General features: G+C 22.4%; 3 protein-coding genes across 4 annotated transcripts in view; 1 reads left to right on the forward strand and 2 right to left on the reverse strand.

Annotated features, from left to right (window-relative positions):
- LOC122508117 (lysine--tRNA ligase) lies at positions 1–7,908 on the reverse strand. Of its 2 annotated transcripts, none has more exons than XM_043621243.1 (8): positions 7,635–7,908; positions 6,888–7,023; positions 6,339–6,788; positions 3,491–3,736; positions 2,924–3,346; positions 2,477–2,670; positions 2,148–2,310; positions 1–164 (listed from the first exon to the last, which is right to left on the reverse strand). In XM_043621243.1, exons 1-8 carry the CDS (start codon positions 7,667–7,669, stop codon positions 72–74), a joined length of 1,740 nt encoding a protein of 579 aa, XP_043477178.1. In that variant the 5' UTR covers positions 7,670–7,908; the 3' UTR covers positions 1–71. The 2 variants fall into 2 exon arrangements, with proteins under 2 accessions (XP_043477178.1, XP_043477177.1); XM_043621242.1 differs by lacking the exon at positions 7,635–7,908 and adding an exon at positions 7,210–7,539.
- LOC122508121 (pre-mRNA-splicing factor CWC22 homolog) lies at positions 7,661–9,731 on the forward strand. The gene is made up of 5 exons (XM_043621253.1): positions 7,661–7,795; positions 8,209–8,419; positions 8,839–9,122; positions 9,357–9,458; positions 9,532–9,731. Exons 2-5 carry the CDS (start codon positions 8,228–8,230, stop codon positions 9,596–9,598), a joined length of 645 nt encoding a protein of 214 aa, XP_043477188.1. The 5' UTR covers positions 7,661–7,795; positions 8,209–8,227; the 3' UTR covers positions 9,599–9,731.
- A 1,542-nt stretch (positions 9,732–11,273) lies between these two features.
- Positions 11,274–19,188, reverse strand: part of LOC122507928 (titin homolog) — a 32,333-nt gene continuing 24,418 nt past the window's right edge. The window contains exons 8-13 of the mRNA XM_043620940.1: positions 16,384–16,590; positions 15,832–15,951; positions 15,247–15,504; positions 13,281–13,397; positions 12,876–12,947; positions 11,274–11,557 (exon numbers count right to left, since the gene is read on the reverse strand). Coding sequence (XP_043476875.1) covers positions 11,474–11,557; positions 12,876–12,947; positions 13,281–13,397; positions 15,247–15,504; positions 15,832–15,951; positions 16,384–16,590 — 858 coding nt within the window. The 3' untranslated portion in view covers positions 11,274–11,473. The remainder of the gene's footprint in view (positions 11,558–12,875; positions 12,948–13,280; positions 13,398–15,246; positions 15,505–15,831; positions 15,952–16,383; positions 16,591–19,188) is intronic.

Raw genomic sequence — 19,188 nt, forward strand, 5'->3', positions numbered from 1 at the left:
TTACTTTTTTTGTGAATTTATTAGCAAAATTCGTTTTTCTTTATTATAAATATCAACTGTTGTCTTTCCAGTTATTTTTCTGGTGCATTGCTCACTTCATTCTCCTCTGAGTCTTTATGTTTATTTGGGTCGTCGGGTTTCATTGCAGGGAAGAATAATACTTCCTGAAAAATTTAAAAAATTAGTTTTAAATTAGAAGTTTATTAACTCCAGACTTCGCACTCGATAATTAATTTTAAAAAAGTAGCTTTCAAACTAAAAAAAGTAGTAAAAACGTAGCTATCGAAAAATTAAACTTGACGATAAATTGAATTCCTAAAAAGAACTTTATTATTTGTGAAAATAATTGAATTCTTGCGAGCGATTTTATTAGAATTTTTTAAAATAATTGAATTTTCATGAAAATATTTATTACTTTTAAAAATAATTGAGTTTTGCAAAGAATTTTATTACAATTTTCAAAAATAATTGAATTCTTGAGAAGAATTTTATTATTTTTAAAAATAATTGAATTTTGCAAAGAATTTTATTAAAATGTATCAAAATAATTGAATTTTCGGGAATAATTTTGTTATTTATCAACGTAATTGAATTCTTTCGAAATATTATTTATATAAATAATTAAACTCTTGGTATGAATTTCATTAAAATTTAAAAAAATAATTGAATTTTTTCAAACAAAATTTAATTAAAATTGTATTTAAAATAATTGATTTCTTTCGAACAATTTTATTAAACCAGTTGAAAATAATTCAATTCCTGAGAAAAATTTTAATATTTTTTTAAATAATTGGATTTCCAAGAAGAGATTTATTACTTTTAAAAATAATTAAATTCTTGTGATGAATATTGTTATTTATGAAAACAATTGAATTTTGCAAAGAATTTTATTAAAATGCCTCAAAATAATTGAATTTTCAAAAATAATTTTGTTATTTATCGACATAATTGAATTCTTGGGAAGAATTTTATTAAAATCTAAAGAATAATTGAATTATTTCAAAAAAATTTAATGAAAATTGTATTTAAAAAAATTGATTTCTGTCGAACAATATTATTGAAATATTTGAAAATAATTTAATTCCTGTGAAAAATTCTAATATGTTTGTAAATAATTGAATTCTTACAAAAAGTTTTAAAAAAACATTTTTTTAAATAATTTATTTTTTTGAGGAATTGAAATTAAATTTTTAAGAATAATTACATTTTTCGAGCAATTCCTGTAAAATTTTATTAAAAAAATTGAAATCCTGGTATGAATTTTATTATTTATGAAAGTAATAGAATATATTGCCAAGAATTTTATTAAAATTTTCAAAAATAATTGAATTCCTGAGAAGAATTTTATGATTTATGAAAATAATTAAATTAAGTTGCGAAAATTTTTATTAAAATGTGAAAAATTTTGTTATATTTGAAAATAATTGAATTCTTCACAAGAATTTTATAAACATTGTTTTAAATAATTTATTTTTTTAAAAATATTATAAATATTATGAAAATTTTATTTTAAATAATTGAATTCTTGTGAAAAGCTTTATTTGTGAAAATAATTGAATTCTTGCTTAGAATTTTATGAACAATTTTTGTTAAATAATTGAATTTCCATGAAAAATATTATTAGTGAAAGTAATTGAATTGCTGTGAAGAATTGTATAAAAATTTTGTTAAATAATTGATTTTTTCTGAATTTTTTTTGAAAATTATATTCTTAATTAATTGAATTCCTTTGGAAATTTTATTATTTATGAAAATAATTGAATTTTGGATGAATTTTATCAATTGTTTTTTAAATAATTGAATTCTTGTGCGATATTTCATGAAAATACTAGATATTGGAAATAATTGAATTTTGAATATTTTTTGAAAATAATTGAATCGTTTTAAAGAATTTGATTATAATTTTTGAGAATAGTTTTTTATTTCTAGTATTAGCGAATTTAAAGTACTTTTAAATTCTCAAAAAAAAACAGAAATAGTAGCTTTTAGTGGCTGAAATCTAAAAAAAATTACCCAAATAGTAGCTTAACGTAAAAAAAAGTAGTAAATAGTAGGTTTTAGTAGATGAGTGCGAAGCCTGTAACTCTAATTGATAAAATTAGTTTTCGGTAAAATTCTCTGATTTCGAGAAAGTAGGAGAAATTTACCTTTATGTTGTTTGAATCGGTAAGAAACATGGTGAGACGATCGATTCCGAGTCCCCATCCTCCGGTCGGTGGTAATCCGTATTCTAAAGCTGTGCAGAAAGTCTCATCGACTAATTGCGCTTCATCGTCTCCTGCTGCTTTGTCTTTCGCCTGTTGCTCGAATCTGAAATTTTATTCATTCAACAGTTAAGAGAAGTTATCGTAGTCGTATTTTATTTATTTTCTCTAAATTGTTATAATTATAAAGATAAATTCATTGATTTTCGAAATTCGAATTTAGAAATAATTTAATTCATTATAAATTGAAGCAGAATATTAATTTATCTCACCTTTCACGCTGAACTACCGGATCGTTTAATTCCGTGTACGCGTTGCAAATCTCCTTTTTCATGACAAACAATTCAAATCTCTCCGTTAAACCTTCCTCGGAGCGATGCCATTTTGCCAATGGCGACATTACTTGCGGATGATCCATGATGAACGTTGGATTTATGCATTTTTCCTCAATGAACTCGCCGACAAGCTGCAAAAAGTAAAAAACAATATTAAATTTCAGACAATTCATATCTCAATAAATTTAACAATAGACAAAAAAATAAAAACTAATTTTAACCTTTAATATTTCGAATTTAAAAAATAAGAACAAAGAAAGAAATAAAAAAAAAAGATAATAACACTGCCAAAAATTAATTTTGATAGAAGTTAATTATAAGAATTCGGTAATTTTTCAATTATTAGGAACAATAATCGATCGTATTTGATAAATTCGAAATTACCTTATCGAGTAATCTAGCTGTCGTTCTTGGCGCCGGACATTCAACTTCATGCTTTATGCAAAGATCGCTCAGCATTTTATTAGCCTCTGGAGTTCCATAGTCCTGGGGTTTCGGCAGAGTAACTTTAAGTAATTCCTCCAAAGTTTTAATCATCGATACTCGCTTAAATGGCGGTGTGAAGTCAATCAAAAATTTCTCGCCATCGACACCATTCGGATGAAACTCCACCTTATAACTCCCATGAATACTCATTACCATACCGGAAAGTAATTGCTCAGTAAGAACCATCACGTCATTATAATCGGCATAGGCCATGTAAAATTCACAAGTTGTAAATTCAGGATTGTGCGTCATATCGATACCCTCATTTCTAAATTGTCTACCAATTTCGTAGACGCGATCGATTCCTCCCACGACAAGCATCTAAAATACATAAATTATTCAATTTAAATTAATAAATTATTACTAATTCAATTAATTAATAAAAATTAGCATATACCTACCAAAATTAAAATTTTCTTTAAAAAGTATATTTAAAAAAATAAAATTTATCAATTTTCGTTTTACCTTGTGATAAAGTTCGGGGGCGATTCTCATAAAGAGATCGATATTGAGATCGTTGTGATGCGTCACAAATGGTTTGGCTGTCGCTCCACCGGCGATCATGTTCATCATCGGAGTTTCCACCTCCAAAAATCCAAGTTCGTCGAAAAATTTGCGAATGTAAGCTATTATTTTCGCACGAATATAAAAGGTCTGCCTTGTCTTGTCATTGAGAATCAAATCCAAATATCTCTGTCGAAACCGGGTTTCCTGCAAGTTTTTTTTAGAATAAAATTATACAAATTTAAATATTCTTAGTAATTCACAAAAATTTAATTTTGTTTTTCCCTGACTTTTCTCGGATTTCCAGACAAAATTTTGATTTTTTTCCTGACCCGAAAGAATATTCTGATTCAATCAAACCTTTTTGAAATCTTCATGTTTTATAATAATTACAAATAATGACCGAGAGATAAAATCATTATTTTAAATTATAAGAATATTGTTACTTTAACTTCTTCAAAAATATTTTCAACGTTTTAATTCAATTATTTTTTTCTAGTATTTTTAACTAAAATTAAGTTATTTCCAAAAATTCATTCTAAAATGATTTTTATTTTAAATTATTACCTCTATAAAATTTTCCAAGAAAAATGTTATAAAAATTGTAATTAATTGAATTCTTACAAAGAATTTTATTAATATTTTGAAAAAAAATTGAATTATTTAGTGAAATTCATTTAAAATGGTTTTAAAAATAATTGAATTTTAGCTTAGAATTTAATTATTTTTGAAAATATCTAAATTTCTGCAATAATTTGTAACTTCTCTGAAGATCAATTTTTATTAGTGTTTTTAACTAAAATTCTTCTATAAATCCATTATTTTTAATAATTAATTAAATATGTATTAAAAAAATTAACTAATTTCAAAAGAATTTGAGTTATTAAAATTTTTCAAAAATCTAAGTTCTAATTCTAAAGTTCTGCAAAAAGTTTTATTATTTATAAAACTAATTGAATTTTTGGGAAGAATTTTACTGAAATTTTTGAAAATAATGAAATTTCTGTAAAGAATTTTAATATTTAAGAAGATAATTGGATTTTTGGGAATATGTTTCTTAAGATTTTTAAAAATAATTGAATTTCGGAGAAAAATTTTATTTCTTTTGAAAATAATTCAATTTTCTCGCAGAATTTTATTGAAATTTTGAAAAATAATAAAAGGTTTTGCGAAGAATTTTATTATTTATGTAAATAATTGTGACGCGATCTGAAGAAAGGGACCTTAGAAGCAAATCATTTTAAGGTTGGGTTAGAGTTACTTTTTTCTTGTTTGAAAGTTTCTTTTTACTTATTTCGAATTAAAATCAGTGTTTATTAAATATTTTAGTTTTAATGAAGACTTAAACTTCAATGATTTATATTGACAGTTGATCCTTTTTTTGTATTTTCAATTAAAAAATTGCAAACTTAACCTATAATTTCTTGCTTCTAAGGTCCCTTTCTTCAGATCGCGTCACAATTGAATCCCTGTAAAATTTTTTTTTAAAATAGTTGATATAGAAAATCATTGAATTGAAGAAAATTTTTACAAATAATCGAATTTTTGCGATGAATTTTCTTAAAACTTGAAAATAATTGAATTTCCAAGGAAAATTGTATAAAAAATGTAAATAATTGAATTCTTACAGAGAATTTTATTAATATTTTGGAAAAAATTTAATTATTTAGTGAAATTCATTTAAAATAGAATTAAAAATAATTTAAATTCTGCGATGAGTTTTATTATTTATAAAAATAATTAAATTTTTAAGAAGAATTTAATTATGTATATGAAAATAATTGAATGTTTCCGATGAATTTTATCAAAATTTTGATTAAATAATTGAATTCTTTCAAAAAATTGTATTATTTATGAAAACAATTGAATGTTTCCGATGAATGTTATCAAAATTTTATGATAAAAAATTAAATAATTGAATTCTTTTGGGAAATTTTATTAAAATAGTAGATTTTGAAAATCATTGAATTGAGGAAAATTTTGGAAAATAATTGAATTTCGGAGAAGAATTTTATTATTTATCAAAATAATGGAAATTTTGATTAGAATTTTAAAAAAATTTCGAACGTAACTGAATTTTATTATTATTGAAAATAACTGAATTTCTGCAATAATTTCTAACTTCTCCAAAATTCAATTTTTTTTTAGTATTTTTAACTAAAATTCTTCTATAAATCCATTATTTTAAATAAAACTAGTTAAATATATATTAAAAAATTTAACTAATTTCAGAAAAATTTGAATTATTAAAATTTTTCAAAAATCTAAGTTCTTTAAAATTTGTAATGAAATTCATACAAAATTGAAATTTTATAAAATTTAAAATTAATAGGTACTTTTTGAAGTTCATGTCTATTTATGAGAATTGTAAACGCAACTCTTTTAAAATTGAATTAATTTTGAAATATTCAAGTAAAATTATTCATTAAATAATTTTCTAATTGTTCTTCAGATCCTATTTAAAAAGAAATTATTGTCAGAAACAGAAAACATTGAAGGTTTTATATCAGAATTCGTGATAATTTCAAAGTTTATGAGGCAAACGAAAAAAAAGACAAAAATTCAGAATTTTCTTCTGAATTCTAAACTTTTAATTTTTTCCAGTACTGTTAATAAAAATTCGTGACTTTTCCCTGACTAATTCTACTTTCCTTACACCTTTAATTAAAGAATTCTACTTTCCCTAACTTTTTCCCTGACCTGTGTCAATCCTGTAAATATTCATTGAAACAATTAAATATTCAATGAAACAATTAGACAAATATTCAATGTAACAATCAGACAAATAGACAATGAAACGTATAATCACCTTGTCCTTCAATCCAAAATGCAAATGAGGAAGCATATGAAGACATGGACTCAGTAAAGTGATGCTCTTGGGTAAAATGGAAAATTCACCTTTCTTCGATTTACCCGGATATCCAACGACACCAATAATATCGCCGCGACGAATTTTTTGCGTTTGCTTGAAAAATTCTTCTTCATTGGGAAATCGGCGAGCATTCGCCAATACTTGAATTTTCGTCCCCTCACCGCGAAGATCGTAGAATATTAATTTAGCACCAGCTCCACGAATCGCATGTACACGTCCAGCAATACTGCATTCTTCATTTTCAAGTACATCGCCATCCTTCAATTTCTCCGAATATGTTTCTATAAATTTTTCTAACGATATTGAAACATGAAATTTATGCGGATACGGATGTTCATCGTTTGCTTTCAATTGCGCAACAGCCAATGAACGAAGTTTAAAATATTCCTGTAAATAATTATTAAAATAAAATTAAAAATAAATTTAATTAAAATAATTAATTATAAAATAAATAATTAAATTCAATTAAAAATAAGAAAATATTACATTTGGACTAATTTCCTCCTCGTTTAAAGCCGAATTTTTCTCAGCTGTCTCACTTTTTGCCGCCTCTGACGATTTCACTTCTTTCTCTGCTTTTTCCTTCAATTTCTGTTCGGCCTTCAATCGCCTCTTAAGTTCACTGAAAAATAAAAATATTTTATTGGAAATTACCAAATTTATTAACCCTTGTATAAAATTAGAATTATTTCAGAGTCTTTTAGTTACAAGAACTGTCTTTTAAAATAAACCAAAGTTTTATTTACTCCAAGTTCCAAAAGCTTTCTATTTGGTTACTAGAAAATAATTTGATTTAAAAATTACGCACTTTTTTGAAGGCTGAATCGACAGATGACGAATATTCGATAAATCATTGGCTGTAAATGATTTTATAATTGCCGGTTCAATGAGAGTGAAATGTTTGGTTAGAATACGCAGCATGATGGATTTTTTTCTATTATTCCATCAAATGATGCATCACGTGACAAATTTAAACGCCAATATCGAGAAGAGTTTATTTAACTAACTAATCTCTTTTATTACATCAGAAAATTGACAATATAAACCTCATAATGAATAAGAACGTGGTTATACTTGGCGCACGTTACCGATATCATTATTTCTAACCTCAATTACTTTCACAATTTACAAACAAGGAAATTTTCATAATAAGAATGAAACGAATGTTTAATACACTAGTCAATAAATACTGGGGGGAGTTTTAATTAATTTATTATCCTTCGTTTTACTCACTTTTTAGATAATTTTTCACCAGCTGGCTCGGCCATGTTGACAACCTCTTGTGGAAGACGTTGAGAAACACTGTGTTTGTGCTTTTTTGAGAACCCTCCGAACGTCTGTAGCCACAGGACCCCCAGGAAAATATATCTGTTTGTATTTTAAAGATTTCCAAGGTAATTATTACATTATTTATTAGAGGAAGATAAAGAAACTGAATAATAGTAAATTTCTGCAGTTAACAGTAAAGTAATAGCGTTTTTTTTTCTTCCTGTAAGTTGTAAATACGTAAATATTAGGTTATGTTGGTACAATTGTTGTCTACGTACGATCTGAAGTTAGTGTCAAACTCAAAGTTACCCTATTGGTCGAAATTGGCGCCTTGATTTAAAACGTCCAAAGGGAAACTTTCCGAAACTCGCGCACCATTAATTTGACCAATCAGGCTCTTTGTTGCTAACTTCACCTCTCCGTTTATATCAATGAAAATGAAGTGCGCGAAATTTGAAAGTTCTGAATCTATTTATAAACAATGTATAAAATAATAATAAATAAATAATCAATAAATAATAATATATTTTTTCCTCAGGTAAAAGAGAATAAATTTCATGGAAAATATTTTTCATCTCAAAGAAACAATAACAAGTGCTTTGTATACTTGTGAAAATTACGAAGAATGGGCTGGAAAATTTTTCTCTCTGATAGAAAATTTACAACCGAGTCACGAATTATGTCAGATAATTATCAATGGATTCATTGAAAGCCACTTGAATAGAGATTATTACTATTGTTTCGCTACGGTTAGTATAATTAATACGATTAATAGAATTATTGCAATTAGTTAAAAATTAATAATAAAAATAATAAATTAATAATTAATATAATAAATTAAAGGTAAAGGAGAATGCCGGAAGTTCGTTCAAAGCCGAAAGGCAGGAACTATGTATAATATAATAAATTAGAAATTAATTACAAATTAATAATTAAAATAATAAATTAATAATTAATATAATAAATAAAAATTAATATAATAAATTAATAACTAAATTAATAATTAATACAAATTAAAAATTAATTAAAAATATTAATAACTAAATTAATAATTAATATAAATTAATGTAATAAATTAATAAATTATATAATAAATTAGAAATTAGTATAATAAATTAATAATTAATAAAATAAATTAGAAATTAATGTAATATATTAATAATTTTAGTGGCTAGGATCGACAAATGTGGTTTTTCGTTCAATTTTCGAAAAAATATTTGAAAATCTTTTCGAGTCGGAATTACCAGGCGAACCAGATCTTCACCGTATTTATGAAGAGACAAAATTTTTCGCTCGTCTCATTTATGAAAATTCGATATCATGGGATGTTCTCTCGTGCATACAATTAAAAGCGAATTCGTCAGCAGTACAAGAATATTTCGTGACACTATTATTTTTAGAATTGTCGGCGAATTTTGGAAAAAGAACTTTATGCGAACGACTTGAAGAATCGTAAGTAATTTTATTTTAATAATTTACTGTTAATTATATAAAAAAAAATATAATTGACACCAAATTTTATTAAAAAACAAAAATTAATAATAATTGTAGTAAAAAATAAAATTACTGCTAATTTTATTTAAAAAAATGAAATTATTGCCAATTTTATTAGAAAAAATAAAATTACTACTAATTTTATTTAAAAAAAATAAAATTAACTAAAATTTTTGCATAATAATTTTCCAGAAAATCGAGAAACGATTTTAAAGGTCTTTTTCCAAAGGATAATTTGGATAACACGCGATTCGCCATAAAAATATTCGAATTAGTCGATTTACACGATTTGACGTAAGTTTCCAAGTTTTAATCAAATATTTTCCTGTCGTTTAATAAATTTTCATTCCAATTATTATTTTTACAGTCACGATTTGCACGCACATATCAACGAATACGAACTTAATTGCAGAATACAAAAATTATCCTTATAAATAAAATGACAAAAACGAAAATTAATAGACTCGTATTAGTATTATGATAATTAGTATATACAAACATTTGTAAATATTATATACATTTCTTTTTATATTTATAAAATACAAAAAAAAAATTATCATTTCTAAAGGGTGCAAACAATAAGAAAATCCCCATTAATACATTAAGTCGTTTATATTTTTCGGCATTAAAGAATTAGTATAAACTTTCAGCAAACTGACAATGTGAAACGCCCTCATAGCCTTTGAATCATTCTCACTTAAATTTATCAAATAATTTTTTTTTATTTATATACTTTTTTTTAATTTTCCTTTTCTTGCTCATTTTTTTTTTTTTTTTAAAGTTATACAATATTTTCAATTATTTCGCGACAAAACAATTGGCGAATTATTTCTTTTTTCGTCCACTGACTCAATTAGTGTTTTAAAAACACATTTTACTTTTTTATTTAATTATTTATTTATTTATACACATTATAAAGAATAAAACGAAAATTCAAAAAAAAAAAAAAAAATTAACTCGCTCATCTAAATTGATTTAGTTTTACGCGAATACTCCGCGCGTGTAAAACAATTAATAATAAAACATTTAAAAAATAGTCAATGTCATTTAACATTCTTTTTTTTTCACTTTCCTGTTAAGATATGACAAATGTGCACTAACGACCGTGCATTATTTTTTTTATTACATTTTTTCTTTTTTTTTTTTTCAAATCTACAATATATCGACAATTGTGTTTCGCTTTTTTTTCATTAAAAATAAGAGTGAAAAATCTCTAACAATCGATAAAGATCTGTCTTTTTTTTTTGTTTTCCATTTTTTTATTATTAGTTTTACAGTTAAAAAAAATCAAAAAAAAAGAATTCTTTACATGAAAAACTTAAAAAACAAAAACTAACAGAAATATAGAGCTGCGCGAATAAAATATATTTTTTTATATATATAATCTTTTCTTTATAAATCATATTTAAAGCGTAAGAAACATTGAGTCAAGCAAACGGCGTGTGTTTCACATCGAATTTCGTCTGTACAAATCGAATTACTACTTAAAAAAAATAATTTTTTTTAAGAAAGGCATTCGCACAGTCCTACTGGAAAAAAAATTAAAAAAAAAATAATTATAATAAAATTTATCCAACGGATACGAGGATGCAAGGTTTTTTTTTTATAGAATTTTTTTTTCTTTTCTCTTTTTTTAAAGCAAAAAATATCATCGATCCGTAGGAAACTATACAAGATAAACAATCTACAGTAGACTTATTTGATAACGCACTTGTAAACGCCTTAAGTAGGTGTTTTTTTTTTCTTTTCTTTTTTTTCTATCTAATTTACATTACAGCTATAATAATAATATAATATAATAATATTATCAATAATAATAATATAATAATCGTCTATACATCGTTTATCTGTACAAGTATTTATCAGTCGTAAATCTGGCAACTGTCTTTTATTATTTTTCAAGGAGTGGCCGAAAAAATCGATTCTTTCCACTATTTTATTAAAAAAATCAGCACTGCTTTTTTTTCCTATTCTCTCAAATTAGAGAAATAGAGATATAGAGAGAAGGAGAGACAGTTGCTAGATTAATGAACTTTTTTTTTGTTTTTTCTTTCTTTACGTATTTAGAATAAGAATTCGGATGAGTCGAGATTTATGGATTTTGTACAATGCGATCCATCTTTTTTGCGTTAAAAACCCGAAAACACAGTTTTTTTTTCGAAAAAGTGTTCAATGTTTCTGGTTTTTTTTAATATTCTAGTTGTTTCATGGTGAACATCAAGTTGTTATTTTAGTTAATTAATTTTTTTTTTTTTTGACGATTGAGCTCACACTTGACTAGATTCGTCATTGGTGCACCTCCTTCGTTGCTATGTATTTTCATCAAGCAATTCCTGGGCCTGCTTTGGCATTTGCCAGCAGTGTAGACTCCTATCTTTACTGCCTGCGATTATCTACAGAAAGAAGAAAAAATTACTATTTTTTTCTTTTTGATTTTTTAATAACTATTCTTTTGTCTTTTTGTATTTTTAATTAAGTATTTTTTAGCCTCTTTGGTTTTTTTAATAACTATTTTTTTGTCTTTCATTTTTAAATAAACTCTTTTTTTTATTTTTTATTTTTTTAACAACTATTCTTTTGTCTTTTTGTATTTTTAAATAATTTTTTAATCTTTTTGTATTTCTTTAAAATAACTATTTTTTTTGCCTTTTTTGTAAATTTTCTAAATATTTTTATTTTATTTTATTTTTATTTTTTATTATTTTTATTCTAATCCTGCTGCTGAAAACATTAATTCTAAACTTTTGAAAAATTCAATTATTTTCTAAATTTTTATCCTAAAAAATACAATAGTATTTAAAAGTAAGTTTTAAAAGTAAACAAATAAAATTATTTAATAAAATTTCATTTAAATTGTTCACAGGAATTATGAAAATAAATTAATAATTTTTCAAAGTAAAAATTTTAATGTTATTACAGTTTTACAATTAAAATTTTCAACCATTTCAATTTAATAATCTTCTAAAATTTAGTTACTTCTAAAATTTCAACTGAAATTCATTATTAAATCAATTCTTATTAGAAAGTTCAACTGAAATTTAACTATTATTTAAATACAATAAATAATATTTTGAATAATTGGATTTAATCGATTTAATTCTCATAAAGAATTTATCAGTTTTTTAAAAAATAATTTAATTCTCGTGAAAAATTTTATTTGGGAAAATAATTGAAGAATTATGAAGAATTAAAAATAAAGAATTTAAGAATGTATCAAAATTTTAAAAAATAATTGAATTTCTGAGAAGAATTTTATTATTTATAAAAATAATTGAATTCTTGCGAAGAATTTTATTTAATTCTTTTTAAATAATTAAATTCTCCTGAAAATTTTTATAATTGAGAAAATAATTGAATTCTTGTAAAAAATTTTATTAAAACTTTTAAAAATGAGTTAATTTAATTTTATAATTATTTTATAGTTCTTTTAAAATGATTAATTATTAATACAAAATTAAAATAGAATTTCTTTCATAAAAATCAAAATAATTACTTTCAGTAGAACATAAAAGAAAAAATGTTATTTTGAAATTTATGATAAAAAAATCGTTTGAATCAACAAAGACTGAAATATTTTCGAATTTAAAACTATGTGATTTTTTTTGAATTCCAGATTTTTTCATTTTCCAATAGCAGATCTATTATTAAAATGATTTTATTTTTATTGGTTTTTCTTGTTGTTATTATTATTATTACAAATGAGTCACTTACCCTTTTATTTACAATGGCCATACTCAAGAGCATTTTTCCTGGGCCAGGAATACTGCAAACTAATTTTTCCTCCTGAAATAATAAAATTTTCTGTTTATTTATTCCTATAAAATTTTTAAATATTTAATACATATTTTCAAAATTATTATCAAAATTATTATTAAACTTTTATTTAATGATCAATTTTATATTTTTTTTTACTATTTTAAAAATAAATAAAATAAAATAATAAAAAATGTTCAAAAATATTAAAATTACAAAAAGAAATAAAATAAAAACTGTAAAAGAACTTTTATTGATTTTAATTATTTTCCATTTTAGTTTCTCCCAAAGAAGAGAAAAAAATCGAAAGTTAATTAGAAATTTGTATTTCTCTAGGTGTTGATAAAAATATGAAAATTATACCTTAACATCGAAAATGTAGATATTTCCGTCATAACAACCAGCGAATAATAGTCTGTCATACAAATACATACACACGACACCAACACCGGCATTGTATTGTACTTTCTGTTCACTGGTCTGTAAAAAAAATATAAATATAAGAATTATATAAATAGTATCTTATTTTATAAATATTTGTTTTTTCGAATAATTAAAGATTAATGCACTCTCATCCTTCAAGAATATATTCTATTAATATTAATAATTTACCATTAATCTAAACTTAAATTAATTCATTCATTCCAAACTTAAATAAATGAATAAATTAATTAATTAATATTAGCATTAATATTTATTAATTAAGCAATATTCGTTAATTATTAATTTTCATTGACTAATTATTATTTTCATTAACTATTAATTAATATTTATTAACTATTAATTAAAAGTTTTCATTTTTATAATTAATATTAACAATAATCATTGTTTACTTAATATTAATAATGAATAATGAATAATGAATATTCAGGGTTCGAACCAGTAAAAGTATTTAAAAATACGGAATTTACGGACCAATTACTGACAAAATTCAATTCTATACGAAATTTCAATTATTAGTAAATTCTTCAATTCCTTTATTCTTCAAATAAAAACTTCAAATTATATAAAAAAATTCAATTAAACTTTTTCAAAAAAATTAATTTCAAAATTCAATTATTTCTAAAAATCCACGCTACACTGCTTTTAATATTCAATTAAATTATCTAAAATTTTAACTGAAATTCATTTTTAAATTAATTTTTATTAGAAAATTCTACTATAGAATACAATTATTTAAATACAAAAATAAATAAGAATAAATATTATTATATTTGAACAATATTTAATTTTTGGGAAGAACATTATTACTTTTGAAAATAATTAAATTTCTGTAATAATTTGTAATTTTTCAAAAATAAATTTTTTTTATGTGTTTTTAACAAAAATTCTTCTATAAATGCTCTAATGCTTTTAATATTCAATTATAATCTAAAATTTTAACTGAAATCCATTTTTAAATCAATTTTTCTTAAAAAATTCTACTAGAATATTCAATTATTTAAATAAAAAAAACAATTTATTGAATTTATTGATTTATTTTCTTAAAATTGAATTCTCATAAAGAATTTTATTAATAAATTTTTAAAAAATGGAATACTTTTGACGAATTTTAATAAAATTTTTAAGAATTTTTTCGAGGAATTCGACTAAAATTGTATTTAAAATAATTGAAATTCTGCAATGAGTTTTATTATTTATGAAAGAAACTGAATTCCTAAAAAGAATTTTATTATTTGCGAAAATAATTGAATCTCCGTAAAAATTTTATTATTAATAATAGTAATTGAATTATTGCGAAGAAATTTATAAAAAATTTGTAAATAATTGAATTTCTGTGAAATTTTAATTGTTTTATGAAAATAATTAAAGGTTTGTGTATAATTTTATTAAACATTTTTTTTTTTAAATAATTGAATTCTTTGGGAAAATTTTACTAAAATAGATATTAAAAATCATTGAACTGAAGAAATTTTTTGAAAATAATTGAAATTTTGCCAAGAATTTTATTAATTTTTGAAAATAATTGAATTTCAGAGAAGAATTTAATTATTTCTAAAGATAATTGAAATTTTGACGAGAATTTTTAAGTTTTTGAACATAATTGAATTTTTACGAAGAATTTTATTACTTTTGAAAATAATTTTCAATAAAATTACGGACTTTAAGGACCTTTTTTAAAAAAAATCTGACTTTTACGGGACTTCAAGCAAAGTTACGGCCTTTTACGGGATTTACGGACCTAATTCGAGCCCTGTGAATATTAATTTTTAATACAAATATTAACATTGTTACTTATTGTTATTAAAGTTATTAGCATTGATTAACTTTTAATTTGAATTCAAGTGAAATTTTAACTATAGAAAGAAATTATGCGAAATTAACTTACAACGAAGTCGTAGACGGGAATGGACGTGCTACTGGTGCCAAAATAAATTAAATTATTGTGCCTCAACAAACTGTAAACCGTGTAATTCCTTTGACCACTGATTTGCCGTAGAAATAATCCAGTAAAAGCGTCGCGTATTGTAATCGGCTGATTTCTTGATGCCACAATAAGAACTTTCCTTGGTCCTTCATTTGTTGCTTTTAATGCCAAAACTGATTTATTCGAGAATTGTATTTTATCTCCTTTTAGGGATGAAGCCTAGAAGAATATTATCAATATTATAACAATTTTATCAAACATAACAAATATCAAACATTATCAAAAATATCTAATTTCTTAATTATCAATTTTTTGTTTATTGTCAAATTTAAAAAAGGCTTAAATATAAAAAATTGCTTTATTACAAAAAAAGCAGTAAAATTAGAAAAATTTTGAAATATAATCGTATAATCGCACTAAAAAGAAATATTGTCGAAAAATACACAAAAAATGCAAATTTACTTTTTTTACTTCCATTTTTTTTTGTTATTATCTTTTATTTTATTACCCATTATTTATTGCTTTTAAATAAACAAAAATCGTTACCTTTATGTGATAACGAGCAACGTGACCTGAAGTGGTGCCAATAAAAATAGCTCCCCATGCCTGATCCATACATTGTACAGCACTTCCCATAATAATTGGACTTTGCATTTGTTCTCCAGTCTGAAAAAAGGAATTACAAATTCGTAAACAAACAGTCAATTAAAGTCGACTAATTACTAATTACCAATTACAAAATTAGTATATTTTTTAATTAGCTCATTTAATTCTTTCCTTATCAATTCATTTGAATAAGAAATAATTTTCATCATTAATCATTAATCGTTTCGTTTTTTTTATTTGTTATTTACGTCAGTGATTGAAAGTTAATTCTTACTACCAATTTTAATTCTAATATTTGGTTTAATTTCTAAAATTTGATTTAATATTTAATAATTAATAATTGTTTAAAAATTCCCTTTGTTTAGAATTTTATTTTCTTATTAGAAGCAGAATAGAAATAAAAATAAAAATAGAAAAAGAAATAAAATTAGAAACAGAAACGAAAATTGAAATAAAAATAGAAATGAAAAAAGGAAATAAATTGCTACTTACCGCAATATCATAACAGCGCATTTGTCCATCCAAGGAGCCAGAGTACATCCATTTTCGATTTGGATTCATAGCGTCAGGATTTAAAACATAAAGGCATGTGACTGCATGCGTGTGACCTTTGTAAATATTTAAAATTCCATTCGACGTCAAACTGTATCTGTAGATTGCTCCATCCTCACTTGCAGCCAAGAATGAATCGCCAATGATCTGGAGTACGTGTAGTTTTTTGTTTTTTTTACTCTCATACAATTAAATTATTACAATATCCAACTCAACTATTTTTCTACTCTCTAAAGTAATCTCTAACAATTTTTATCACAAAAATCTCATTGAATTTTTGACAATCTTCGACATTTCAAAACTTAGTAGTACACATATTGTTTTTTTTTTGGAGGCGAAAACATTTTTTGATAAAAAAAAATTTCCAATTAGCGAAAATAAAAAAGTTCCAATTAAGCGGACATTTTTGTTAAAATTTTGAACTAGCGAACAATTGTAAATTGTTTATGTTTTTCTTAAAAAACTGAAAATTTTTCAAAATTTTATATTAAGCGAATATTTTTGTTCAAATTTTAAATCAACGAACAATTGTCAATTTCCCTTTCTAAAGAAACGAACATTTGTTAAAAATTTCGAATAAAGCGTCGAAATTCAATGTGAATGATTTTTCGAAAAAAAAGTAATAATAGTTTTTGATCGATTTATAAATTCTTATAAATATTTTTTAAAGCAAGCAAACTTCGATTTTCTTCTCTAATTTTCAATAACAATTAGTATTTTTATAATACTTCGATAAATATTTCATAATATTAATAAATAATAATAATATATCAATTTTTCTCTAATACTCAAAAACTATTTTACTTTTTTTTAATATTCTACTTTTTTTCTACTAAACTATTTTTTTGTTACACAAGTTTTGAACGTCCAAATGAACAAAATTTTATAAAAATTATTTTCACAATTTTAGCAATAAAAATTGCAATAAAAACTAATAATTTCAATTTTACATTTAAAAACTTAATAATTTTTTCGAAAAAATTATGCTAATAAAATTTTAATTTGCAGAAGAAATAAATAGATTTCGTTCATTTGAACGTTCAGAACTTTAGGAGAACACTATTTTTTTTAAAACATTTATGCAATATTTTTTACGTAAAAAAAATACGTTTCTAACAATTAACACACAACAAAAGAAATACTGAAACTCGAAAATTTTTTTTCCATAAATTCAAAAAATTACAAAATTATAAATGTAGATTATTCTATACAAAATTATGTTCCTAAAGTTTCGAACGTTCAAATGAACGACGATTTTTTTGCATTTTATTAAAATTCGAAATTTGTTAAAAAATATTTTTTTTTGTTAATTTAAAAAATTAATTCCTTTCTCAATGTTGAATTTTGAATTAATTTTATTTTAAATTTCATTCTGGTAAATGTTTGAAAATATTTAAATAGAAAATTTATTTCGTTCATTTGAACGTTCAAAACTTTAGGGACGTACAAAATTTTGAATTTAACAGAAAAAAAATTATCTGCTACGATATTTTAATTTCCAGTTAAAAATAATTAAAACAAATTCTATCGCTACGAATGAAAAATTAAAAAAACGTGCATTCTTAAAATTTTATTTTTGTTTAGAAAACGACAAAAAGAATTTGTTTATATGAAAATTAAAAATAATTCGGAGTAAAGTAAAGTGTAAAAAAGGAAAAAAAATTTTTTTAATAAAAAAAAATGTTCAATAAATTAAAAAAATCCTTTTTTTGAAAAGCAAAGATTTCTAAACATGCGAAATTTTCTTTGGAATAAAAGTAAAAAAAAATGTAAATAATAGAAAATTTTCTTCTCTAAAAGTAATTAATTGAATTTAAATTTAAATAATGGAAGATTTTCTTTTCTAAAAATAATTTGTTGAATTTAAATTTAAATAATATAGAAACATTTTTTTAAATTAAATTTCAATAATAGAAAATAATCTCTTTAAGAAATAATTTTTTGGATTTAAATTTAAATAATAGCAGATTTTCTCTTCTAAAAATAATTATTTTGAATTTAAATTTAAATAGTAGAAAATTTTCTCTTTTAAAAATAATTTTTCGAATTTAAATTTAAATAATAGAAATAGAAACATTTTTTTTAAATCAAATTTCAATAATAGAAAATTTTCTATTCTAAAAATAAATTTTTGAATTTTAATTTAAATAATAGAAACATTTCTTTTCTAAACACAATTTTTGAATTTAAATTTAATTAATAGAACAATTTTTTTGAATTTAAATTTAAAATAGAAAATATTCTCTTCTAATAATAATTTTTTGGATTTTAATTTAAATATTAGAAAATTTTTTGTTCTAAAAATAATTTTTCCAATTTAAATTCAAATAATAGGTAGAAAAATTTCTTTTCGAATAATAATTTTTTGAATTTAAATTTTAATGTAATTAATAGAAAAACTTCTTTTCTAAAAATAATTTTTTGAATTTAAATTTAAATAATAGAAAATATTTTCTTTTAAAAATAATTTTTTGGATGTTAAATTAAATATTAGAAAATTTTCTCTTCTAAATATAATTTATCGAATTTAAATTTAAATAATACCAGATTTTGTCTCCTAAAAATAATTATTTGAATTTAAATATTGGTAAATAATAGAAACATTTCTATTTTAACACAATTTTTTTGAATTTAAATTTAAGTAATAGAAATATTTATTTTCAAAAGACAATTTTTTGAATTTAAATTTAAACGTAATAAAAAAATTTTCTCTTCGAAAAATAATTTTTTGAATTTAAATTTAAA

Source organism: Leptopilina heterotoma, unplaced genomic scaffold (genome assembly GCF_015476425.1).
Source record: "Leptopilina heterotoma isolate Lh14 unplaced genomic scaffold, ASM1547642v1 Lhet_52, whole genome shotgun sequence".
Taxonomy (NCBI): domain Eukaryota; kingdom Metazoa; phylum Arthropoda; class Insecta; order Hymenoptera; family Figitidae; genus Leptopilina; species Leptopilina heterotoma.